The 18,176-nt window shown below is 45.3% G+C and overlaps 1 protein-coding gene across 1 annotated transcript in view; it reads left to right on the plus strand.

Annotated features, from left to right (window-relative positions):
• The window catches only part of Nr3c2 (nuclear receptor subfamily 3 group C member 2), a 332,940-nt gene that overhangs the window by 284,470 nt on the left and 30,294 nt on the right, over window positions 1–18,176 (plus strand). The window contains exons 6-7 of the mRNA XM_059264271.1: window positions 2,579–2,709; window positions 8,859–9,016. Coding sequence (XP_059120254.1) covers window positions 2,579–2,709; window positions 8,859–9,016 — 289 coding nt within the window. The remainder of the gene's footprint in view (window positions 1–2,578; window positions 2,710–8,858; window positions 9,017–18,176) is intronic.

Consider the following 18,176-nt stretch of genomic DNA (forward strand, 5'->3'; position numbering starts at 1 on the left):
AGAGAAGACACCAGACAAATCCTCGCAAGGAAGAGGAAGAAAGAGAGGGAGGGAGAAGATGAAAATAAAGCACACGAGCTAAGAGAAACATCTGTTAAGAGTGAAAGGGGAGGAGCTTGGCATGTGGCCGTATGCCTGGTACTCCAGATATTTGGAGGTTGAGGCAGGAGGATCGCGTGAGCCAGTGTGTGGTCAACACAGGCCTTGTCTCTTGGGGGTGTGGGGTGTAGATTAGTTGACAAAATGCATGTCTAGTTTCAGTCCCCAGCCCCATATAAACTGGGTATTGTGGTGAGGTGAGTGCCTGTAATCCAGGAGGAGGTGGAGGCAGAAGGATGAAAACTTCAAGTTCATCCTCAGCCATTCTGAGCTACGTGAAACTTGACTAATAAAAATACTTGTTGTTATTATTATTAAGACAGTGTTACTTGATGATAGGAGGATTGTAAATATAACAGTATGGGTAGAAATTCGAGGAGACAAATCACGGAAGAAGAAATGGTCAGGAAACATTTGAAAAACCATGTTGAGCTGGTCATGCTAGAATGGAAATAAAAGCAACTATGAGTTACCCTTTAGCATGTGTTCATCAGATGACAAAGTAGTTGGGGCTGGATAATTGGTAGGATGTGGAATGAAAGGGCCCTGCTGCTAGGAAGGAGTACTAATGGCTGCAGGAGACCTAGGTGAGCAGTTCCTTGGGCATCCTTTGTAACAGCAATAGCAAGCTATGAATCCATGTGTGCCCTCCATTGAAGATTGCTTTGGTAAATTGTGATGGGACTGGAGAGATGGCTCAGTACTTAAGAACATGTCCTGCTCTTGCAGAAGACCGGAGTTTAGTTCCCCAGCACCCATGCCAGGCAGCTCACACCTGCCGATAACTCCAGCTCTAAGAGATCTGACACCCTCTGGCTCCCACGAGCACTGCATTCATGTGTGCGCACACACACATACACACACACACACACACACACACACACACACACACACACACACACTTTTTTAAAAATTGCTAAAAGTTGTGATGTTATTCACAAACAAAGCTTGCAGCAGCCAGAGTAACTTCACTTAGTGTCTCTGGTATTAAAATAGTTACATCTCATACTTACGTGTGGAGTGAAAATTAGTTACTGAGGGATGTCATCTCTAGTTTCAAATCACTGCATGATATTACAGGAGGCATGTGTTGTTTTATACACACACACACACACACACACACACACACACACACACACACACTTAATACATTTGTCTGAGAACAAATGGTAATCCCTCAAGCTGATTGTTCCAATCTTGAATAAGGAAGACATGGGCCAGATCCAGTAGAAGAGAGATTAGGCCTCAGCTGTGCCATGATGAAGCTGTTTAAAGATCTAAAGCAGGTATTGCAATGTTGTTAGCATTTGTTATGTGCTTAATTCTGAGTGGTAGATCTACAGAATTTTATTATTACTGTGTGTATGCACGCGCACGCATGCATGTGCATGTGTGTGTGTGTGTGTGTGTGTGTGTGTGTGTGTGTGTGTGTTAGATATTGTCTTAACGTAGCTTCTAGCTTATGACAGGAGGAGAAAGACACTATACTATCCAGAGCAAAGCACGCCATATTTCCCTGGGTTCCTGGCGTTCACCTCTTGGAAGAGCCTTGGCACCTGAGGGCAGCGCATGGCGCATCCTGGAAGGAGGATGCAGGGCAGGTGCTCACCTGGATACACCTGGAGAAGTGCATCAGCCTTGTGGCCCCTCCTGTCCCTTCGGTGTGGCATGTCTTTTCCTGTTTCACCAATCATCTCTCACTATGTATTCAAAGCCTCCCAACAGGCATGTTTTTCTGAAAAACATCTAAAAACAATGAGCTGCCTTGTTTAACCCTCAAGGAAAGAGAGAAGAAAGACCTCTTTGTTGTACAGCATGAATTTTTACAGAAATATTTGGGCAGTGGAGTGAGGGGCTGGGTTGGCTTTATGGATGGAGACATGTCTGTATATGGTGACAAGCTGCCATGTTGCTCTGTCTTGGTTAGAGCCAATTCTATTGAGGTCCTCATCTTTCTAAATTGCCTTAAATTCCCTGTATCATGTATGTTGATGAAGTCAGTAACAGATGTACTCTATGACCTCTGTAAAGGAGGCCATTTGGAAATAAGCATGGGCATGACCACCTTCTGCTCACTACATCTAACGCAGTCCTTTTCAAAAGTCAGTCAGTATGTCACACCTGCAGCCAAAAGGAACTCGTCCTGGGGCTTCACCCCACATCACCACAGCTGCTCTGCTTTGTGGATGTTCTTATCACAGAACTACCACCTACTAACAGTACTCTTAATCTGGAAGGAAGCCATGGTACCCTGAGAGCGTTTCTCCTGAATTCTCACAGGGAGCTAGTAAATGGCTCAATAGGGTTTTACACAGTTGACTTACAGTCACTCAGAAAGGCATCCGACTTGTCTTTAAAATGTACATCTGTTGAAGCCACAGGGGGAGCTGGCTCAGGGCTCTTGCTAAGTTGCCTGGGCTGCCAGCCTGGACATCGTGGTGCCCCATCTCAGACGTGTGTGACTGCTTTTCCTTTGCAGAGAGAAGATGCACCAGTCTGCCATGTATGAGCTGTGCCAGGGGATGCGCCAGATCAGCCTTCAGTTCGTGCGGCTGCAGCTGACCTTTGAGGAGTACTCCATAATGAAGGTTTTGCTGCTACTAAGCACAGGTACATGGATGTCCACCCTGGCACTCTTTCTACATTGTCAGATCATCTTCCTGCAGGAGAGTGGTCCATTTATGATGCTCAGGTAGCTGGTACCCACCCCCTGAAAAGAAATGCAAGAGAGATGGAGGGAAGATTTTGGCCTTGGATGAACTAAATCACTTGCTGATGATAAAATTGTGTATATATTTAACAGTGTAACCCTTCAGGCCGTCACTAACCAGCCAGTAAGCATTTGTTAAGAATCTGGTAGTGTGTATGTGGTACGATTACTTGATCTTTGCCCTTGGGAAGGTTATTCCGTCAGATACGTTCAAAGATAATTTGAATACACTGAGAGAGATGGTGAAGGGGTGTGATGGTGACTCAGGAGAACAGACACTTCAGTTCTGTAGATGATGGACAGCACATAGCCTGGTTGGATCTTATGGGGCTTTGTAATGGTCCTAGACTGGATATGAGGAGTGCACTCTCTTTATGCCATTCTTATTGGCAGGGTGAGTGTATGGTGGGGATAGGGGCTTAAGTAAGGTGTTTGGTTATTATTAATAATTTTAAGTAATTTTATACATACATTCAGTAATTTTTCAAGATGCCTCAGATTGTGTTGCACTAGGTAGTAGAGGAGAATAAAGTAAGGATGTCGATTTGACCAGATTTATTCAGTGCCCAGTGAAGAAAATCTAAATCTTATCAGTCAGACAGACAACTACAAGACCACACACTTTCGAGTAGGGTGGATGTCAGGGTCAATGCTGCCTTTTGTGGCTCTGTGCAAACTTAGCAGCAAGCAACTTTGTAAAAGGGAAAGATGGAGGAGCAGCAGGCAGATGACAGTCCTTGGAAGCATGGAGACCATGGAGTGTGGTAACTGGTCACACGATGAGCAGGACCATGGCAGAGCTGGTCTCAGTGACCATCCAGATGGAAGAGGACCGTGGATTAGAATAAAATAAATGTGACAGAGTCAGCACAGGAGATACCACTCACCAGAAGGCCATAGTGTGAGTGCAGCTTGGAGAGGGTTTTGTAGGGTATAAAATGAATTCTACTTTTTTGATTGGTTAATTTTTTTATACCAACTCTGTATCCTGTTGGAGATGGCCAGAAGATGGGAAAATTTTGACACTAGAACTTAGAAGTCAGGTTTGAAACATAAATAATACTTACTGGTATTCATAGTTGAGACTCAATGGTAAGTAGAATTGCTGTGTATGTTAGGATTTTTTATGATAACTGACTTTAATTGGGACAAAAATATAGGTCATTAAGACTAAAATCGAACATAAATCAATTATTGCAAACCAGAGACATATTTCTCATTCACATTTTACATTAAGTTTCATTTTATTTAATATACTTTAATTAAAATATAATTATATTATGTCCTCCCTTCTCTCTCCTTCCTCTAGCCCCTCCCAAATTTTTTTACTCCAGCCTCCCTCTCAAATTGATGGCCTATTTTTCTTTAATTATTATTGTTACATATACATGTAGATATACAAATATATAAATACAACCTGGTGAGTCCATTTTTATTCTTTGTATATGGTTTGGGGACTGTTCACTTTATACTGGATAATTAAGTCGGGGGTTCATCCTTGGGAGAGGCTAACTCTCCCTCTCCCACAGTTGGCTGCCTGTCGTTTGTTGTCTAGGTGTGGGATTCTGAGAGTTCGCCCCTTCTGCATTAGTACGCTGTCTATTGATACTGTCTTTGTCCGGGTCTTGTTTAGGCAGCCATTTCTAGACACCACAGTCTCACAACAGACTGCCTGTCCTCTGTGACCAAACGTCTGACGGATACAACTGGAAGAAAGGTTGACTTTGGCTCACCCTGCCATCACCCCAGTCCGTGGTTGTTGGCCCCACATGTTCAGGGTGGAGACAATGCATGACAGAGGAGCTTCTTCACAGCAGACAGAAAACAGAGAGGGACGGGGAAGGGACCAACCCCACTGACTTACTAGTTAGGCCCACCTCCTAAGTTTTCAGGAAGCCCCAGAAGAGTGTCACCGTCTAGGGAGTGTGTTCAAAGATGAGCCCTAGAATGGGGACACATTCTAGTCATAGGCCCTCTCCTGAGTGACGAACAAAGAACCAGTGGACCCTTGTTAAAGGCCCAAGGGACAGTGTCAGAGTCAGGAACCGGGCGTAGCCATGGGGTCCCAGGACAGATGTGACTGGTGGTGCAGCTGGAGCAGAGAAAGCTGAGAATTGAAAGAAGATAACTGAAATTGACCATGGAGCAGATGGGAAGCTTTCTTGGGCTTCTATAATCGGTTTTGAGAAGAAGAAAAAAGCTGATAGAATTAGGTACCTCAGGAGACAGGGGAGGGCAGCAGTAGCCTTGGCAGGGCAGTGAGTGCTTGTTTCTCAAACTCCATGCAAGAATTTTCAAACAGAGAAGAAAGCATTTGAGGAAGCTCACCAGGGACAGAGTTGAGGCCTGGGATGGTGGCAGGAGACAGGGTAGGGAGGGAAACTCTGAACCAAATACAGCAGCCACTGAGGAAACCAAGAGGGTTCTGGATATCAAGAGCCAGCAAGGGTGTCATGGTGAGTAGCATGGAATCGAGGCTAGGGCGATGCCTGCGAGGAGGAAGGTGTGTGGTCCACACCCAGCCCCGCTTAAAGGACTGTAGAAGACGGAGCGTCTTCCTAAGGAAGGAGGCTAGAACTGCGCGGGCAGAGCAGACAGGCAGAAGTAAAGTTCCAGTTGGTTCTGAGGAGGAAGTCTGAACCAGGGATCAGAGCAGAGGGACTGTGGGTGACAGCGTGGCCTCATGAATGCCGAGCCTCACAGTCTCATTTGTTTTCTGTGCACTGTCTAGTTTAACACTCAAAACACCCTGAGAGTCCGAGAGGCCCCATCAGAAGGTGGCTCAAAGGGAGCCCCCTGGATGGTGTTGGTCAGTGTGCTGCATGAGTGAGGCCTGAGACTCAGGGCTTCTCTGAAGGCAGCGCCTGACTGCTTTCCTGGGGACCAGCTTGCTGGCTGCCTCTGAGGTGGGTAACAGTGGCAGGGGGCAGTGAGGAGGGGGCAGCATGGTTGGCTGCCAGGGCAGACCTGGCAGGAACAGCCACTCTACAGCTGTGTTTGTTGTGGAGGTTGCTCTTAGCCTCTTGCTTATTTTCAGTGAATCTCATGCCCAGGGCAGGGTTCAGCTTCCCAGTTTACCACAGACTCGGCCATTCCTCAGTAATTGCTCCCAGCCCATCCCCTGTGCAGAGTGGGTGGGGGAAAAGCAGGCCCTCTCTCCTGCTCCATGGACAGTCAGGGGCTTCCTCACAGTCCTAATTTTCCTCCCCAGAGCATAACTTTGCAAAAATTATCCTTCAATTTAGTAGAAGTGATTTTATTCCATTTTGAAACCACGCTGCTCACTAGTCTTGTTTAGAAAAATATTTCCCTAAAGCATTAGATGGAAGGTAGACCTAAAGCAAAATGCGTTTGCTAATGCCTGTGTCTAGTTCTTTACAAATCTGACTGCTTGACTTAGCTCGTACTTATCCTGTTTACATCCAGTTACCCTTTCTTCTCGCAGCTTCTGGTGTCATTTTTAAACTGCCCAAATTAATTTATTAGCTTCCAACTTACTTAGGACTCTCAATTCTGAAAAAGCAAAATTAAAAGGTAGCAATGCCTAAGGAGTTTTAGAATCCCGGGCTTTGGCCAGCTTGCTTGGCTCCTCTGTGATGGACTGTATGAGGCCCTCTCTTTAGCCATGCTAAGTTTCATAATGGACGGCCAGCCTCTCGGGATTTAGCAGGTGATATCAAAAGAATCTCATGTTCTTTGCTTAGAGAGGAAAGCAGACTGACTTCAACCTCGTGGCTCTCACTCTTCTCCAGCTTGTAGGTTCTGGAATTGTTCCAACAGGCCTGCTGCACTTAATAAGTCAATTCAGAAATTCTGGGCAGACATCCAAAATTCGAGGTTTTGCTTAACTTCCCTTTATTTGTTGATCTGTTTCAACTTCTAAAAAATGTAGTTGGGAAATTGAGAAATATATCTCAGTATATTATATTTACAGCAATAAAATGTAAGTGTTAATATTTGATATGAGAGGATATTGTTCTGATTCTTTGATAATGCAACTGTCAGAAATATGGGGGGCTTTGGTTACTCTAGTTGATATGCTGAATAGGGAACGGCACCCTGGCCTTAAGTGGTAGGTTTTTTTTCATGTATGGGTAGCACCGACATGTACGTATTCCTTGAAAAAGACTCACTTTGAATGGTTTTGGAACTTCAAACACTGCTAATCTGTTGCCGGGCAGCAGAGGTTGGTCTTGGCAAGCTTTCGGCTTCCTTTAGAAAGTTTCGAGTTAGTGGTAAAATGCTGGTGGTTAGCGGATCTGGTTTCACTGTTAATATGCCAGTCACTGCCATCTTTATTTTTTAAACTTTTAAAAAGAAACTGTTTCTGAGGGGTTGGAAAATGGCTCAGCAGTTATGAACACTTGTTCTTGTGGAGGACCCAGGTTTGGTTCCCAGCACCCACATACTGGTTCACAACCAAGGAAACTCCAGTTATAGGGATATGATGCCTTCTTTTGACCTCTGTGGGCACCAGGAATGTACATGGTATGCATACATATATGCAGGCAATAGCACTCATACACGTAAAATAAATAAACCTTTTTAAAGGAACAGAAAATGACTTCTTATATAGGGGGTAGTATTTAACTCTTACTATTAAAGTCACACATTTAAAGTCACAGTTTGGCAATCCTCAAGGACATATGTGATGACTTTTAGAGATTTATTATCCTATAGATGTAAGGAGGCAAAGGTCAAAAGCCTCAATAGCATCATGATGGAGGTTGATTTGTAAACTGATTCATACCTTCATTTGTGAAAACAAGGGACTCTCTGCAGCCACCCGAAAGTGCTAATGACCCAAGAAATGACTGTTTATGCCAGTCACAAAAAAACTAGTAAATGGGAGGTTTGATCAAGAAGTAAAAAGGTAAGAGCAGTTTGAAAGTCACAGTGCTAATATCACAAGATGGATTCTCATGAGGTCTCCATCTCCTAAAACCGTGGTGTTAGGTGACTGATCTTCATAGTTTTAAAGCCACTTATTGACCGTACTGGAAAACAAGCGGCAAGCAGATTGCCAAAGAGGCAGCTTTAACTGTGAGGCTACAGGTGTCTCCTTCCACCGTTTTCCATCTGTCCTGGCCGGTGGCTCCTGTCAACAGGGCATGGAAGTGGGCATGGGAGCACATGAGTGTACAACACCGTGAATCCCAAAGTGTTCCCTCTTGGGTGGGGTCTGGCTAGGAGACCCAGGGCTTTGTGCATATTAGACAAATGCTCGGCCACTGAGCTACATACTCACCTCCCAAAATACTCTTTGTAAGTGAACTTTTTGTTTCAGTGTAAAAACGTAATCACTAAAGAAGACAAAAGGAGAAAATACGATTCTTTGTCTCATCAGAGTTTGAAGTGAGCATTACTTCTCATTAGCGTACAGAACAGTGTTGATATTAGCCCTGCACACAGGCAAACCAATAGGCACTTCTGTGATGATGCCTCCGTAGTCAGGTGATCTGGGCAGTCGTAGAAACTGCTTATTCAGCATTGTCCACGTGGTACGTGGCCAGTTCTCATGGTGTCTGCAATTGAACTTGAATATGACAATGCTGCCCCAGCTTAGATTGTCCCACAATAGTGAAATATGTTGTCCTGCCTCTGAGGCATTGACAGCTAGGATTTAGAAGATACTCTAAAGAAAGGCCAAACACTGTATGAGGCATGATGTTCAGGAGGTAGATATTGAAAATGAATTTGAGCTGCCGTTATTTTACACTCCATAGTAATGAATCCACTTACAGCCCAATTTCCTCATCTACAAAGTAAGAATAATAGAGAGCTATGTGATAATGTTGATGTCAGGATAAAATGAGCTAATGTGTGCAAAGTGATAACCCAAATCTAATAGGTAAGTTATCATTCTTGTGTATGTGTGTGAGCTAATGTTTGCCAAGTATGTAACTGCCATATTTATTCCTAATTACAATTAATTAAGACTTGGTCCAGCCTCACAATCAGTATGTGAGTTTAAAATATTAGAGGCTATGGAACTGCAAAAGCTGTGTTTTTCACACGGTGAAATTTATGTTTGTATTCCTTAACACAGTTCCAAAAGATGGCCTCAAAGCCCAAGCTGCATTTGAAGAGATGAGGACAAATTACATCAAAGAACTGAGGAAAATGGTCACCAAGTGTCCCAACAGCTCTGGGCAGAGCTGGCAGAGGTTCTACCAACTGACCAAGCTTCTAGACTCCATGCATGATGTAAGTAGAGCTCTCGATTTATTTGGTAAACACACACACACACACACACACACACACACACACACACACACACACACAAACACAAACACACGACTTGACTCAACAAAGCCAGACATGGCTATTGGAAGAACTGAAGTGTCCAGAGGGAGATTGCAAGAGTTAAAATCCAGTTAAGGTGGCCATTCTTTTCCTAGCCTTTAGAAAGAGCCTGTGTACAGAGGGTCCTGGCTCTGTGCCCTGGACCAGGGAAGGCCCTCAGATTTGCTACAGGTGTCAGATAGAGTTTCACATTTTTGTTTGCAGTTTAGGAAATGTTTGGTTCATAAAAATGTTTGCTTTAACATTGCATAAATAGTGTCCATCTTCTACAACTGTTAATCTAACAACCCAATCTTTCAAAAACATTATTAGTGGTCCAGGGCCAGCTTGGATCATCTCAATCGTTGCCAAACTTTGAATCCTATATTCATTACTCTTCATAGGAGGCATCTCTCTTGCTCTGGGTAAGTACAGAAAGCAGATTCTGGGTTGGTTTCTGGCTTCATCAATCAGAGATCTAGCTGACATGTTGGTTTCCCCAAACACCGAGTCAGATAGCTCTCCCTCTTCGTGTTTCTCTTTGCAAGCAGCTTGTCCAGCACTTGCCCAAAGAATGTCGTATACGGTCATGCTCAGCGGGTTCTTCCTATCTGTGGAGTTTCCACATCTTCTTTCGGAGAATTCATTGTCCAGGTTTGGCTTGTGTGGTTTGAAGGATAAATGACTCTTCTCTGAGGAGAAAAATGTTGACAGACTCAGAGGCCAAGATTCCAGTACTGTTTCTGTCAAAGCAGAAGTCAGATTACAGCAGTGCAGTGTTTCTTCCTCTGTGCTGATGGTCCAGGAGGAGAAGGTCACCTTCTAGTGTTTTTTTTTTTTTTTTTTTAATTTTTATTTTGCAATACAATTCAGTTCTACATATCAGCCACAGATTCCCTTGTTCTCCCCCCTCCCGCCCCCCTCACCTTCCCCCCAGCCCGCCCCCCATTCCAATCTCCTCCAGGGCAAAGCCTTCCCCACAGACTGAGATCAACCTGGTGGACTCAGTCCAGGTAGGTCCAGTCCCCTCCTCCCATGCTGAGCCAAGGGACCCTGCATAGGCCCCAGGTTTCAAACAGCCAACTCATGCAATGAGCACAGGACCCGGTCCCACTGCCTGGATGCCTCCCAAACAGATCAGGCCAATCAACTGTCTCACCCACTCAGAGGGCCTGATCCAGTTGGTGACCCCTCAGCCATTGGTTCATATTTCATGTGTTTCCGTTTGTTTGGCTATTTGTCTCTGTGCTTTATCCGACCTTGGTCTCAACAATTCTCTCTCATATAAACCCTCCTCATTCTCGCTAATTGGACTCCCAGAGATCCACCTGGGGCCTAGTCATGGATCTCTGCCTCCAGGTCCATCAGTAGTTGGATGAGGTTTCTAGCACGACAATTAGGGTGTTTGGCCATCCCATCACCAGAGTAGGTCAGTTCGGATTGTCGCTCGACCATTGCCAGCAGTCTGTTGTGGGGGTATCTTTGTGGATTTCTGTGGGCCTCTCTAGCACTTTGTTTCTTCCTATTCTCATGTGGTCTTCATTTACCATGGTCTCCTATTCCTTGTTCTCCCTCTCTGTTTTTGATCCAGCTGGGATCTCCCACTCACCCAAGCTCTCTTTCCCTCGACCCTCGCCCTTCACTACCCCCACTCCTGTCCAGGCTGTTCATGTAGATCTCATTCCATTTCTCTGTCGTTGGGCGATCCCTGTGTCTTTCTTGGGGTCCTGTTTTCCAGGTAGCCTGCCTGGTGATGTGAGTAGCAGTCCAGTCATCCTTGTTCCACATCTAGTATCCTGTTATGAGTGAGTACATACCATGTTTGTCTTTCTGAGTCTGGGATACCTCACTCAGGATGATTTTTTCTAGATCCATCCATTTGTCTGCAAACCTCATGATGTCATTGTTTTTCTCTGCTGAGTAGTATTCCATTGTGTATATGTACCACATTTTGTTTATCCATTCTTCAGTTGAAGGGCATCTAGGTTGTTTCCATGTTCTGGCTATTACAAACAACGCTGATATGAACATAGCTGAACAAGTGCTCTTGTGGTGTGGTTGAGCATTCCTTGGGTATATGCCCAAGAGTGGTATAGCTGGATCTTGGGGGAGATGGATTCCCAATTTTCTAAGAAATCGCCATATTGATTTCCAAAGTGGTTGTACAAGCTTGCATTCCCACCAGCAGTGGAGGAGAGTTCCCCTAGCTCCACATCCTCTCCAGCATAAGGTGTCTTCAGTGTTTTTGATCTTAGCCATTCTGACAGGCGTAAGGTGGTATCTCAGAGTTGTTTTGATTTGCATTTCCCTGATGATTAGGGATGTTGAGCAATTCCTTAAATGTCTTTCAGCCATTTGAGTTTCCTCTGTTGAGAATTCTCTGTTTAGTTCTATAGCCCATTTCTTAATTGGACTGTTGGGCATTTTGATGTCTAATTTCTTGAGTTCCTTATATATTCTGGATATCAGTCCTCTGTCAGATGTGGGATTGGTGAAGATCTTTTCCCATTCTGTAGGCTGTCGCTTTGCTTTGTTGACCGTTTCCTTTGCCCTACAAAAGCTTCTCAGTTTCAAGAGGTCCCACTGATTGATTGTTTCTCTCAGTGTCTGTGCTACTGGTGTTCTATTTAGAAAGTGGTCTCCTATGCCAATGTGTTCAAGACTACTTCCTACTTTCTCTTCTAGCAGGTTCAGAGTAGCTGGATTTATGTTGAGGTCCTTGATCCACTTGGACTTAAGTTTTGTGCACGGTGATAGATATGGATCTATTTGCAGCCTTCTACATGTTGATATCCAGTTTTGCCAGCACCATTTTTTGAAGATGCTTTCTTTTTTCCATTGTGCACTTTTGGCTTCTTTGTCAAAAATTATTTGTTCATAGGTGTGCGGATTAATATCAGGGTCTTCAATTCGATTCCATTGGTCCACATGTCGGTTTTTATGCCAGTACCAAGCTGTTTTTATTACTGTAGCTCTATAGTACAGCTTGAAGTCAGGGATCGTGATGCCTCCAGAGGTTGTTTTATTGTACAGGATTCTTTTGGCTATCCTGGGTTTTTTGTTTTTCCATATGAAGTTGAGTATTATTCTTTCCAGGTCTGTGAAGAATTGTGTTGGTATTTTGATGGGGATTGCATTGAATCTGTAGATTGCTTTTGGTAAGATTGCCATTTTTACTATGTTAGTTCTGCCTATCCATGAGCATGGGAGATCTTTCCATTTTCTGACATCTTCTTCAATTTCTTTTTTCAGGGACTTAAAGTTCTTGTCATATAGGTCCTTCACTTGCTTGGTTAGTATTACCCCAAGGTATTTTATGTCATTTGTGGCTATAGTAAAGGGTGATGTATCTCTGATTTCCTTCTCCGCTTTTTTGTCCATTGTATATAGGAGGGCTACTGATTTTTTGGAGTTGATCTTGTATCCTGCTATGTTGCTGAAGGTGTTTATAAGCTGTATCAGTTCCTTGGTGGAATCTTTGGGGTTGCTCAAGTATACTATCATGTCATCTGCAAATAGGGAAAGCTTGACTTCTTCCTTTCCAATTTGTATCCCCTTAATCTCCTTATGTTGTCTTATTGCTCTGGCTAGAACTTCAAGTACTATATTGAATAAGTATGGGGAGAGCGGACAGCCTTGCCTCGTTCCTGATTTTAGTGGAATTGCTTTGAGTTTCTCTCCATTTAATTTGATGTTGGCTGTTGGCTTGCTGTAAATTGCCTTTATTATGTTTAGATATGTTCCCTGTATTCCTGATTGCTCCAAGACCTTTATCATGAAGGGGTGTTGGATTTTGTCAAATGCCTTTTCAGCATCTAGTGAGATGATCATGTGGTTTTTTTCTTTGAGTTTGTTTATATGGTGTATCACATTGACAGACTTTCGTATGTTGAACCATCCTTGCATCCCTGGAATGAATCCTACTTGATCATGGTGGATAATTGTTTTGATGTGGTCTTGGAGTCTGTTTGCCAGTATTTTATTGAGTATTTTTGCATCAATGTTCATGAGGGAGATCGGTCTGTAGTTCTCTTTCTTTGTTGTATCCTTGTTTGGTTTGGGAATCAGGGTAATTGTAGCCTCATAGAAGGAGTTTGGTAATGTTCCTTCTGTTTCTATTGTATGGAACAATTTAGAGAGTATTGGTATTAACTCTTCTTTGAAGATCTGGTAGAATTCTGCACTGAAACCATCTGGTCCTGGGCTTTTTTTGGTTGGGAGACTTTTAATGACTGTTTCTATTTCGTTAGGGGTTATTGGACTATTTAAATAGTTTATCTGGTCTTGATTTAATTTAGGTATGTGGTACCTATCCAGAAAATTATCCATTTCTTTTAGGTTTTCCAGTTTTGTGGAATAGAGGTTTTTGAAGTATGACCTGATGATTCTCTGGATTTCCTCAATGTCTGTTGTTATGTCCCCCTTTTCATTTCTGATTTTGTTGATTTGGATGCTCTCTCTCTGTCTTTTGGTTAGTTTGGATAAGGGCTTGTCTATCTTGTTGATTTTCTCAAAGAACCAACTCTTTGTTTCATTAATTTTTTGTATTGTTCTCTTTGTTTCTATTTTATTGATTTCAGCTCTCACTTTGATAATTTCCTGGCATCTATTTTTCCTGGGAGACTTTGCTTCTTCCTGTTCTAGAACTTTCAGGTGTGCTGTTAAGTCACTAGTGTGAGATTTCTCCAGCTTATTTATGTGGGCGTTTAGTGCTATGAATTTCCCTCTTAGTACTGCTTTCATAGTGTCCCATAGGTTTGGATATGTGGTGTCTTCATTTTCGTTGATCTCTAGGAAGTCTTTAATTTCTTTCTTTATTTCTTCCTTATCCCATTGGTGATTCAGGTGGGTATTGTTCAGTTTCCATGAGATTGTAGGTTTTCTGTAGTTTTTGTTGTTGTTGAAATCCAACTTTAGACCATGGTGGTCTGATAGAACACAGGAGGTTATTCTAATTGTTTTGTATCTGTTTAGATTTGCTTTGTGACCAAGTATGTGGTCAATTTTAGAGAAGGTTCCATGGGGTGCTGAGAAGAAGGTATATTCTTTTTTGTTAGGATGGAATGTTCTGTAGATGTCGATTAAGTCCATTTGAGTCATGACATCAATTAAGTCCTTTATTTCTCTGTTAAGTTTCGATTTGGGGGATCTGTCCAGTGGTGAAAGTGGGGTGTTGAGGTCTCCCACTATTAATGTGTGGGGTTTTATATGTGATTTAAGCTTTAATAATGTTTCTTTTACATATGTGGGTGCCCTTGTGTTTGGGGCATAAATGTTCAGAATTGAGACTTCATCTTGGTGGATCTTTCCTGTGATGAGTATGTAATGCCCTTCTTGATCTCTTTTGATTGATTTTAGTTTGAAGTCTATTTTGCTGGATATCAGGATGGCTACACCCGCTTGTTTCTTAAGACCGTTTGATTGGAAAGTCTTTTCCCAGCCTTTTATTTTTAGGTAGTGTCTATCTTTGAATTTGAGATGTGTTTCTTGTATGCAGCAGAAAGATGGGTCCTGCTTTCGTATCCATTCTGTAAGCCTATGTCTTTTTATAGGTGAATTAAGTCCATTGATATTGAGGGATATTAATGTCCAGTGATTGTTCATTCCTGTTATTTTTTGGTGGTGATGTGTGTGTACTTTTCTTCGTTGGGGTCTACTGCTGTGGCTTTATCTATTGCCTGTGTTTTCGAGGTTGTATCTGACTTCCTTAGGTTGGAATTTTCCTTCTAGTGCTTTCTGTAGGGCTGGGTTTGTGGATAAATATTGTTTAAATCTGGCTTTGTCATGGAATGTCTTGTTCACTCCATCTATGACGATTGAAAGTTTTGCTGGGTATATTAGTCTAGGCTGACATCCATGGTCTCTTAATGTCTGCATTACATCTGTCCAGGACCTTCTGGCTTTCAAAGTCTCCATTGAGAAATCGGGTGTTATTCTGATAGGTTTGCCTTTATATGTCACTTGGCCTTTTTCCTTTGCTGCTCTTAATATTCTTTCTTTATTCTGTACGTTTAATTGTTTAATTATTATGTGGCGAGGGGACTTTTTCTGGGGGTCTAGTCTGTTTGGTGTTCTATAGGCTTCCTGTATCTTCATAGGCATTTCCTTCTTTAAGTTGGGAAAGTTTTCTTCTATGATCTTGTTGAATATATTTTCTGTGCCCTTGAGTTGGTATTCTTCTCCTTCTTCTACCCCTATTATTCGTAGGTTTGGTCTTTTCATGGTGTCCCAAATTTCTTGGACATTTTGGTTCATGACTTTGTTGACTTTAGTGTTTTCTTTGACTGATGAATCTATTTCTTCTATTGTATCTTCAACGCTAGAGATCCTCTCTTCCATCTCTTGCATTCTGTTGATTATACTTGCATCTGAAGTTCCCAATCGTTTTCTCAGATTTTCTATTTCCAGCATTCCCTCTGTTTGTGTCTTCTTCATTTTTTCTATTTCCTTTTTCAGGTCTTGGACTGTTTCCTTCATTTGTTTCATTGATTTTTCTTGATTTTCTTTCAGTATTTTATTGTTCTCTTCCAGGACTTTATTGATTTCTTCTAATTTGTTTGCCCTTTCCTCTAGTTGTTTACAGCGTTCTTCACATTTTTTTGTCTTTTCCTCTACACGAGCCTCTAGCTTCTTCATGATGACATTCATAAGGCTATTTTCTTCTGCTTCTTCCAATTTCTGATGTTCAGGTCTAGGTGTTGGAGGAGGGCTAGGGCCTGGTGATGGTGTATTACTATTCATTTTGTTGTATGTGTTTCTGCCTTGACGTCTGCCCATCTCCTTGTGGTTCGTTCCTGGCCTTATCCGCACACTTGGTTCAGAGCTGACAGATTCAGGAAGTCTCTCTCTCTTGTCCAGATGGGAGCTCTCTTGTCCAAATTGGAAGTCCGGGGCAGGATGGAAGCTCTTGTTCAGAAGGGAAGTCCGGGGGAGGATGGGTGCTCTTCTCTCTCTCTCTCTCTCTCTCTCTCTCTCTCTCTCTCTCTCTCTCTCCTCCAGATGGGAAATCCACGGCAAGATGGGAGCTGGGGGCCAGCCTCTAAGTCTCAAGAAGAGGCTTGGGGCTCAGGCGGATGGGCGTGGGGGCAGGGCGTGGAGACTGCAGGGTCTGCCAGGGGTCTTGGAGAAGGAGATCCTTCCCGGTGGGGCTAGAAGGGCACCTGCCCGGGGAGCAGAACCTGGGGCCAAGTTGGGCAGGTCTTCCCCGGAGTGGCTGGTGCCCAGGGATGGGGTAGGGGGCAAGCTAGGGCACTCACCTGTGCTTCAGAAGGGAAGTCCTGGGCAAGATGGGAGCTGGGGGGCCTGGCCTCTAAGTCTCAGGCAGAGGCTTGGGGCTCAGGCGGATGGGCGTGGGGGCAGGGCGTGGAGACTGCAGGGTCTGCCAGGGGTCTTGGAGAGGGGGATCCTTCCCAGTGGGGCTAGAAGGGCACCTGCCCGGGGAGCAGAACCTGGGCCCAAGTTGGGCAGGTCTTCCCCGGAGTGGCTGGTGCCCAGGGATGGGGTCGGGGGCAAGCTAGGGCACTCACCTGTGCTTCAGAAGGGAAGTCCGGGGGAAGATGGGAGCTGGGGGCTGGCCTCTAAGTCTCAGGAAGAGGCTTGGGGCTCAGGCAGATGGGCGTGGGGGCAGGGCGTGGAGACTGCAGGGTCTGCCAGGGGTCTTGGAGAAGGGGATCCTTCCCGGTTGGGGTAGAAGGGCACCTGCCCGGGGTCCAGAACCTGGGCCCAAGTTGGGCAGGTCTTCCCCGGAGTGGCTGGTGCCCAGGGATGGGGTCGGGGGCAAGCTAGGGGACTCACCTGTGCTTCAGAAGGGAAGTCCTGGGCAAGATGGGAGCTGGGGGCCTGCCTCTAAGTCTCAGGAAGAGGCTTGGGGCTCAGGCAGATGGGCGTGGGGGCAGGGCGTGGAGACTGCAGGGTCTGCCAGGGGTCTTGGAGAAGGGGATCCTTCCCGGTTGGGGTAGAAGGGCACCTGCCCGGGGTCCAGAACCTGGGCCCAAGTTGGGCAGGTCTTCCCCGGAGTGGCTGGTGCCCAGGGATGGGGTCGGGGGCAAGCTAGGGCACTCACCTGTGCTTCAGAAGGGAAGTCCGGGGGAAGATGGGAGCTGGGGGCTGGCCTCTAAGTCTCAGGAAGAGGCTTGGGGCTCAGGCAGATGGGCGTGGGGGCAGGGCGTGGAGACTGCAGGGTCTGCCAGGGGTCTTGGAGAAGGGGATCCTTCCCGGTTGGGGTAGAAGGGCACCTGCCCGGGGTCCAGAACCTGGGCCCAAGTTGGGCAGGTCTTCCCCGGAGTGGCTGGTGCCCAGGGGTGGGGTCGGGGGCAAGCTAGGGCACTCACCTGTGCTTCAGAAGGGAAGTCCGGGGGAAGATGGGAGCTGGGGGCTGGCCTCTAAGTCTCAGGAAGAGGCTTGGGGCTCAGGCAGATGGGCGTGGGGGCAGGGCGTGGAGACTGCAGGGTCTGCCAGGGGTCTTGGAGAAGGGGATCCTTCCCGGTTGGGGTAGAAGGGCACCTGCCCGGGGTCCAGAACCTGGGCCCAAGTTGGGCAGGTCTTCCCCGGAGTGGCTGGTGCCCAGGGATGGGGTCGGGGGCAAGCTAGGGGACTCACCTGTGCTTCAGAAGGGAAGTCCTGGGCAAGATGGGAGCCGGGGGCCTGCCTCTAAGTCTCAGGAAGAGGCTTGGGGCTCAGGCAGATGGGCGTGGGGGCAGGGCGTGGAGACTGCAGGGTCTGCCAGGGGTCTTGGAGAAGGGGATCCTTCCCGGTTGGGGTAGAAGGGCACCTGCCCGGGGTCCAGAACCTGGGCCCAAGTTGGGCAGGTCTTCCCCGGAGTGGCTGGTGCCCAGGGATGGGGTCGGGGGCAAGCTAGGGCACTCACCTGTGCTTCAGAAGGGAAGTCCTGGGCAAGATGGGAGCTGGGGGCCGGCCTCTAAGTCTCCCACCTTCTAGTGTTTTATATGGAGACCCCTGCCTTCTCTGAACTTCTCTGATAACAAAGAGACAAGTTTCTTTTCAGGTGAGCTCAGAGATAAATGGACTTAGTATTATAGTGCATTTGGTTGGAAACATCTTGGAAATGTGAAATGATGGTTGG

This window comes from Peromyscus eremicus, chromosome 5, assembly GCF_949786415.1.
Source record: "Peromyscus eremicus chromosome 5, PerEre_H2_v1, whole genome shotgun sequence".
NCBI classification, from domain to species: Eukaryota; Metazoa; Chordata; class Mammalia; order Rodentia; family Cricetidae; genus Peromyscus; species Peromyscus eremicus.